This window comes from Papaver somniferum, unplaced genomic scaffold (genome assembly GCF_003573695.1).
Source record: "Papaver somniferum cultivar HN1 unplaced genomic scaffold, ASM357369v1 unplaced-scaffold_32, whole genome shotgun sequence".
Taxonomy (NCBI): Eukaryota; Viridiplantae; Streptophyta; class Magnoliopsida; order Ranunculales; family Papaveraceae; genus Papaver; species Papaver somniferum.
In genome coordinates this window covers 1,476,514-1,485,302 of record NW_020643262.1, presented here as the reverse complement: position 1 = coordinate 1,485,302, position 8,789 = coordinate 1,476,514, and the positions used below count along the sequence as shown (strand labels likewise).

The 8,789-nt window shown below is 40.3% G+C and overlaps 1 protein-coding gene across 1 annotated transcript; it reads left to right on the top strand.

Moving 5' to 3' along the window:
• The first annotated feature begins 896 nt into the window (after positions 1-896).
• LOC113341862 (glutamic acid-rich protein-like) lies at positions 897-1,547 on the top strand. The gene has a single exon (XM_026586580.1). The coding sequence runs from the start codon at positions 897-899 to the stop codon at positions 1,545-1,547; it is 651 nt and encodes a 216-aa protein (XP_026442365.1).
• The last annotated feature ends 7,242 nt before the right edge of the window (positions 1,548-8,789 follow it).

Here is an 8,789-nt window from a genome sequence, read left to right as displayed (position 1 = left end):
ACATGCACGGAGAATTAACTCAACCTAAACCAAATTCCACAATTTCCGTCACAAAATTCACGCAAAACATCAATTTTTCAACCAATTAATACTGTCTGACAAAAATCAATAAGGAAATCATAAGGAAACGTGATCATCCATGTGAACCCAAACCCAAAATTACAATCTTATTATTAGAATATATCAGAGAATTCTCTAGATGAACTCTCTCTAAATTGGTTTATGATCATAAAAAAATGAAAGACCTGAACAAAACAAAACAAACCCTAGCAATATCGATGTACTTCCACAATTTTCATCGAAGATAAGATATAGAATCACATCCAAGATCATAAAAAACTCCTAAAATTGACAGAACCCTAGGTTTACAGAATAATAAAAAACGATTTTAGTTTTAGGAAATGTATATACCTGAAACCCTAGCGATAGTAATTTCAAATTAAGAAAACCCATTAACCACTCATAAAATTAAACAAGTAAGTTTGAATTCAATCTGATAAGAGAAGGAAAGAATTTTTTTTTTCTATTTCCTTACCTAGAGTTCTCCATTTCGCCTCTTCCAGTCTTTCTGCCGCGCAAGTAACTTTTTTTTTTCTTTTTTCTCTAGTTATTAAAGCTATTTTAATTAAACAAAATGCCATTTAACCATATTTATCACGTCATTATGATATATAGTGGGCTAGAATAGATGCCATTTAGACTAGGGAACGTGTTCGATTAAATCTTTATCTTGGGAATAGGCGTGACCCTCCAAGAATTTATAGTTTATTCCTGATAGAGTAGTTTATTAGGGGATTAACAGGGAAACCAAAGGGTCAGAGAGAAAATAATTTCAGAGAGAAATTTGTAGAGGGAGACTACTGTTTACTGAATTTTTCTAAATCAAATCAATCAAAATGGGTGGTGATGATGATCAACACATACGAAAGGGTAAATCCCCCATGACTGAAGAGCAACTATTGAAAGATTTGGAAGAGAAAGAAATACGAGAAAGTTTATTAGCCACTATGCAGATGATTGGGAAGATGACCAAGGATGGTATAGAGAAAGTACAGAGAGTAAGTGACTTGTTGTATGATATTGAACTCGATCCTCTCTGGGAAGAAATGCATGCTGCAATGAATGAAAACAAAGCGGAAGAGAACCCAGTTGAAAAACCGGTAGAGAAACCGGTACAGATTTTGCAAAAGAAGCGTCATCTTGATCTTTTCATAGATGAAGAAGAGGAGGAAAAGTTGTGGGAAGTGCATGGTAAAAAGATGAGGTTGGCTGGAATGGAAGTAATGAAGAAAGAATATGGGCTTCCTGACAGTGATGCAACTGCTTCCGAAGATGAACATACTATTTCTGTCCTAAAAGAGATGATTGAGGAATTTCGCGAAGATGAGAGATTTGGGATTAATGATGCAGTGTTGGCCCAAAATACCGATTCTGAAGATGAAGACGATGAGGAAGAGGGGTTTGATGAGGAGGAAGAGGGGTCTGATGAGAAGGAAGAGGGGTCTGACGAGAAGGAAGATGAATCTGATGATTCTGATTCCGAGTAATGGGTAATGACAATGAGTAAGCCTTATCGACACTTGAATTCTTCTGTAGAGATGATGGATTTTTGGGTAAGTGCTCGAATGGAATTAATGACATAATGTTAAAAAATGGTTAAGGAATAGCTATTATCAAAGTACAGAGAAGAATTCAAATGGAGAGGGGTCTAATGCAAATGGTAAGTCACTGAATCATGTTTTCTTTTTTGGTTCTGGCAATGGAGACTGAAAATGCATGGAAATGTTATGTTTATTTTGCTTTTCTTGTTCTTTTTGGTATTTGGATTTTTTGTGGGTAAGAAGGTGAAATACTTGTAAATGGGTATGTTTTAGTTTATGAACATGTAAGTGTTGCTCAACACTGAATGAACAGAAAGGTTGTAACTTTTTTAAATGCAATATGATGAAGTCGGATTATTTATATTGTCCAACGATTGTGTGTCGATAATGTTGGAGATGCAGGATGTATTCCAGAAACTAAAACTACAATCAAAGAACTGGAACATGTACAAGACTAAAATGTATTGAAAACAAATTCATAGTGAAAACAAGTCACTTTAGTGTTTCTCTATCCGGTATAATTCACTTGATGGAGAGGCATATACACACCTAGTCTTAATTTACAATCTGGCAAAGGGAAAAATTACGAAAATCCATATATGTTTGATCTTTATATCTTCTGTCAAATACATGACTAACAAAAATTGTCTTGTGTTGGTTGTGTCTATTCGACTTGCACATAATTGACATGAACACTACTTGGTGGAGCCTTATGCACACCTAATTTAATTCTGCAATCTGACAATGAATACAAATCACAAAGACTCCTGAGATGATGCTTCTCAAAATAGAATACAAGCTTTATTCACCAATGCTTACATCCTACAACCAAATACTATGTCTGAGTTTAAGATCATCTGTCAACTGACATATAAAACTACTTGGTGGAGGCATAAAACATGCAATTGAGATGTTCATAATCACCAAAACATTCTCAAAACATGATACAATTCACAGCAACATAATAAGCCTAAAATCTGAAAGATAGAGATGTTCATAATCACTATCATAAATTGTACCATTCAGAATCAGTTGTGACTACTCGTTTTCCCGTAGTCTACGTAATATTACAGATTAGAGGATCTGATGCTAAGTAGTATCGATACCTCTGTTGAACTGATAATGCTAAGTAATAAAAGATATTCAAGATCACAATAATAACGAAGAACACAAATATAATATAAAACCTTCTAAGTTATCATGAGACACAAGAGGTTACGTGGTTCGACATTTGTCTACGTCCGCGGGGTAATGAGTGATTGTTTTGTATTAAGTTGTGGTGGTTACAAGAGATCTTAAATGCTTCCCAAAGTAATAGAGATAACTCAAGTTGAAGTAATACTTAAATTCTAAACATTAAAGAGGTATAAGCTTAAGACTATATCTTCTCTCCTAGATATTAAATTCCTTTAGTTTGTTGGTGAGGCTTGGTATTTATAGCGCCATCTGCTCCAAGTATCTCTTTGATGCATCTGGGTCCATCGTTTGATGATATACCTTTCATACCAATGGTACCTTCGTCCACCACGTACCTTCTCCAGTCGTATTCCGCCACCTCAGATGGCCCACGTTCCTTCGGGACTACCCAACCTTAGTATAGGTTGTACATTCGTTCACCGCCAGCTTCTGCCAATCGGGTTCTGCCATGCCTTTTCTCTCCATGTGCCTTGATTCATGCGTGAGATAAGAGATTTGTGCATTTAATGTTGATTAGATGCGTCATCTACCTCTGTCCCTTCGCCAACTGCCTCTTTGTAGACTAGGCTTTTACTCTTCTCATCTTAACCGTTTAGGCCTTCTTTCTTGGGATGAGATAAAGTAGATCTGCGGAGGTATCCTTTGCTACTCAGGCTTCTCTGTCTAGCGAAGGCTGCACAGTTTAATTCGTATACGGCCACTAAGATCGTGACACATGCTCCACAGAATATTGGTATTCACAGTTTGCCCCTTTTCTTTCATATTCTACCGTTTAGTAGATGTGGAAGAAAACTTCTGTTACGCCGCCATTTTTGCACGTACCTATTGGGAGGTCCCTACATGTCCTTTCATGCAATAACTTCCCCTTGAATTTCGGGACATCCAAATTTTTGGATTCTCCAGCCGCCTATAAGAGGGGAACAAAGAGGAAGAATTTTTATTAATTCCCTTTCTTCTTCTTCGAACTGTTGCTCTCTATCTCTTTCATTGAGATTCCTCTCATGCTGCTAACTACTCCTTCTTCCTTTTGATTCTTAGAGTGCTTTGGATCCACATTTGATCGTACAAGTAAGTGATACTCGCCTTTTAGTTTTGATTTTCTTCATGCTTGGCCCTGTGTCTTGTTCTTTGACTAGGGGATTACTGATGTTAATGTTATAATTGCATGTGAGAATTATCGTTCTTTTTTACTTGCTCACGTTGTTTGGGAACTTGGGTTTTGTTCCATTTTGATTTTTGATGATGATTTCGCCATGATCGTTCTTTGCCTGCAATCTTGCTTTTCATGATGTATGATATTCATTTTCGCCTTATGATGTGTTCAAACCGTTTCCTTTGGTTGGTTTAGTAAAACCCATGCCAAAAGTACGTCAGTTTTTGCCCCTAATTTGCTTTTGAATGAACTGCAATTTTCCTCTGCCATTTGTTGATGGAAAAGTTCTTCCTGTTGATGTTAGGAATTATGAGGTTCCCGAAGAAGCCTATGCACAACGGAGATGTCTTCGTCGACTGATCCTCCTACGCGAATGGATCATCCTGATGTTACGCCATCCCCTCCTCCTGAGGACTCTGAGGTGCCTTCTGGGACTGAGGTGGCTACGGTGCCTGAGGAGGCTGCGGAACCTGAGGTTGAAGAAGTTTTTGTTGAAGATCTTCCCCCTCCTATGCCTTATTATGAGATGCAAAGGCTGTCAGTTTGTGACAACGATAGCTACTCCCATCCGACCTCAGTTGAGATTACCGAATCTTCTTATCTGGATCGTGGTAAATGTTGGGCGTATACTCCCTTTCTTATGACCGATCCATGGTTTTCAGGCTCTGCTACTGCGGACACCATCGTTCCTCATACTGCCTTTTCTTTGCCTATGAAACGGGACGGGCACCAGCTTTGGGTTTCTAGCCTTGCCGCTTCTCCCGAGGTAACCTTCGTTTTTCTTTGAAGGTTGGCGGCTTCGCATATATTTTCTTTGATATCTTTGTTTTGATATTCTGATGTCTTTCTTTTGTAGCATGCCACTGCTTCGTCAGCTGGGATTGCTCTGGGATCTATTGCTAAGACTATTCCTGGCTCTGTTAGTAATATAGTAAAGAAGAGAAGGGTTTCACCTATTGTGCTTGAGTCTTCTTCTGCTGGATACCATGTAGTAAGGGCATTCCCTCCGGTGGTGATGCAGTATGGTGGTGATTTCTGGCGCATCCTCCGGTCTTTATGTGTCCCTTCAGTTGTTAGGGAAAAGCCGACAAAGTTTTTTAATTCCAAGCCTAGCTCAGGAGATGTCGTGGGTTCAGGGTCTTCCTCTCCTTGATTGAAGCATTTCATTTTGATGTTCCCTTTATAACTAAGTATACTCCTTCGTGGGTTCTTTTGATGTTTTCGACCGTGGTTGATGTGTGTTTGCCCTCCTTTTTTCCTTGAAAGTTGATTCATGTGTTTGTCTTGAGTAGTCTTCTTCTCTTGAGTTACTCTTGGTATACTTTAACCCTTTGCTAGGCTTGGCAATCTTCGTAATTTTCTATGATTTACCAAGTTGTAAAGGATTAAGCGTGCTGGGCCCGACGTTTTTTCCGAGTATACTTGTCACATCGTTCCCTCATTTAGCTCCTTAGTGCTGCTTCTGTTGCTAAGATATCTTCGTTGGAAGATGATCTGAGGAAGACTCAGAGATCTCTTAGAAGCTTGTTTATTGGCTCTTGAGAGAGCTAATATTCTACCAAGGTTTCTGAGGATGGTCGCAAAGCTGCTGATTCTGCCTTAGCTGCTGAGTCCTCTAAGGACATAGGTTTGTTTCTTCTTCTCCTTAGATTTTTCTTCATTTTTGGTTGCATATTCCTGAGACATCTTTCGTCTTCCAGCCGGTAGCTTTAGTAAACTTAGATATCTCCAAAATCAAGTGGCCAAGTTAACCTCCGACGTTTGGTATTATCAAAAGAAATATGATAGGCTGATGAACGTAACCGTCCATAATGAGGCCCAACTTTCCCTCGAGTCTGCCCATAATGCTGACTTAGTGAAGCAGATGGCTTTGCTTCGTAAGGAGTGTGACGAAGCCCTTATCTGGAAAGAGAGTCTCATTTTAAAGCAAAAGGAGGATACTGCCTTAGTCTAGAAACGTCTTTCAGCTCAAGAAATTATTCGCAAGAAGTATCATGCTGATTTTGAAGATGCTTGTGCTTCCTTATCTAAGGTTACTGCGGAGCGTAACGTCTTAACTTCTGAGGTCTGTTCTCTTAAGAACAAACTTGTCGATGCCAGCTCCGTGCCTTCTTCGATGTCTCATGCATCCTTAGTAAAAAGGTTTGAAGAGTTAGAGAGTGTGTACCAAGCTTTATCCTCTGAGAATGCTTCACTCCGGATAGATGTTGATGATCTATGGACGGAATGGGATACCCTTGTGGAAGATCTCGATGCGGCTGAGGTGGATCTTGCTGAGGCTCAACATAGTTTAGAAGAATCACTTAGCCATGCTGGAGGTAGCTTAGGATAATTATTTTTCCGTAGCATCCTTTGTGTCTTCAACTTATTTTTCTTGTTGCTGATACCCTTCGTATCCGCAGGTCTTCAGGAGCAGTTGGTGGGTGCAAATGCCAAGATTAGCCACCTTGAGAATCAGATATATGCGTTGGAAATATCTCGCCAGTTTGATGTTGCTGCTAAGTTTAAATCTGAGGCACTTCAGCAAGCTAATGATCATCTTAGTGCTCAGATTATGGAGCTCCGTCAGAAGCCGCCTTCGGATCTAGAGGCTCAGGCTTCACAGATGAAGGTGCAATTTGAGCGTTCTGCCATTGATTACATCAATGATGCTTTTACGGAGGCCGATCTCCAGGCTGAGGGAGTTGTCTTTCCCCGTCTTCCTTATCCATGAATACGTTACGCTGGCTTTGTTTCCAACTGAACTTATTTGTTGTATTATGTCCCCACTTGAGGGGCCTTTGCTGTCTCCTTTCCTTGAAACAACTCTTTGTTACGTTTTGAACCTTTGTCATCTGCAACTTTTAAGACATGTTAGTCGTATTTTGGTACTAAGGTATGTTTAACCTTTGGTGGAACATTCATCATCCTACCCAAGTATCCTTTGGCCAGAAGGTACCGTGGTGGCGAGGGCTCCTACGTGGGCGATAATTTTCTTGTAACCCTACGCGTTCAGCGCGATGGATGCTTTACTTCGACAAGGTATCTATCTTTGTGGGATATATTGCTTATTATTTGCCTTTTAATGGGATTCATTTTCCTTTAGGATCCGATATTGACATATGCGCAGTTATGCGGTGCCTTGCCTCATCGTCAATTCTGACGGAGGGTGTCTATTCTAACTCAATTTGTATTTAATCAACATGTACTTTTTCTTCGAAAAAAGTTTCTTTCATTGATTAGTAGGTTTATAATACCTTTGATCAGGGATAGAACATGGTGGGACATTTCCCCTTCCCTTCTTCTCCTGAGTGATAACCATTCACTTACAGGTAGTACTTCTTTAGGTACATTGCATTCCAGAGGTTTTGCAATACTTATCTTTTGAGTTTCCTTAGGTAGTATGAACCCTTCCCGGCAATATCGTGTATGATGTAGGGTCCGTTCCATGTCGGAGCTAATTTTCCCCACTCTTTCTTCCTTTGATATGGTGGTATTTGACGTAGTACGTACTCTTCAACCACAAAGTTTCTAGGTATTACCCGTTTGTTGTATTCACGATCTAACCTTCGTTGGTAGTTTACCATCCTTTGCAAAACCACTTCCCGTCTTTCTTCAAGGTCATCAAGCTTTTCTAGCATAAGATCCGTTGTCAGGTTCTTTTCCCATGCCTCTGTTTTCGTTGTTGGCAGTATTATCTCTGTTGGGATGACTGCTTTGGCTCCGTAGGTTAACAAGAATAGAGTTTCTCCCGTGGCCGTCCTTCTCGTAGTACGGTAGGACCATAGGACATTTTGCAGCTGCTCGCACCATCTTTACTTGTATGCCCCAGCTTCTTTTTTAAGTTCATTGCTATCGTCTTGTTAGTGGCCTCCGCTTGTCCATTGCTCTTAGGATATATTGGAGTAGACTTGTTTTTCTGAATGTTGAATGTGTTAAACAACATGTCTATGTTCTTTCCTTGCAACTGCTTGCCATTGTCAGAGACTATGGCGGCTTGTATTCCGAACCTGCAGATAATTTGCTCAAACAAGAATTTAAAGACATATGTGTCCCTAAGTTTTGCCAAAGCCCTTGCTTCCACCCATTTGGTGAAGTAATCGGTAGCCACGATAAGGTACCTTCTTTTCGATGTCCCCTCTATCAAGGGTCCAACAATGTCAACTCCCCATTTGACGAATGGCCATGGGCTGATGACCGAGTTAAGCTCCGTTGCCGGTGCTTTAATCTTCTTTGCAAAGTGTTGGCATGTTTTGCAACGCGTTGCTACGTTCTTTGCATCTTCGTCCATGCTTAACCAATAATATCCTTGCATTTTGGATGTGATCGCCAAGGACCTTCTTCCACTATGATTGCCAGCTTCTCCGCTGTGTATATCATGCAGTATTCTTCGACCTTCGATTTGTGAGAGGCACCGCATCAGAGGTCCAAGAAATGACCTTCTATACAGTATTCCATCTCGTAGGCTGTACATTGTTGCCTTTGATTCGAGTTTTCGAGCTTCTTTGACACCTGCGGGGAGGGTACCTTTGTCAAGGTACTGGTGAATTGGGATTCTCCAATCGTCTTCCGCTTCTTCTTCGTTGCTTCCGTCTGACATGGATTGATCTTCGTCAGCCTCTTAGGCTTCGTTATCTGGTTCTTCCATTCCATCATCTTCTTTCTCTTTCTCTGCTTCTCTCATGGCCCTGGTCTGGACGGCCAGGGTTCTCTCAAATGCCGAGGTTAGTCCTTCTATCGAAGGTTCATAAATTCTCCCAATTTGGACAGAGGTGGTATTTCTGTCCCTCAGCATTGATGATATAAATACTAAGGCATCTGCATGTCTGTTGTCTTTCCAGCAGACATGCCTGAATGTG

Coding starts and splice junctions, on each gene's coding strand:
- LOC113341862 (XM_026586580.1), top strand. CDS start 897: ATGGGTGGTGATGATGATCAACACATACGAAAGGGTAAATCCCCCATG.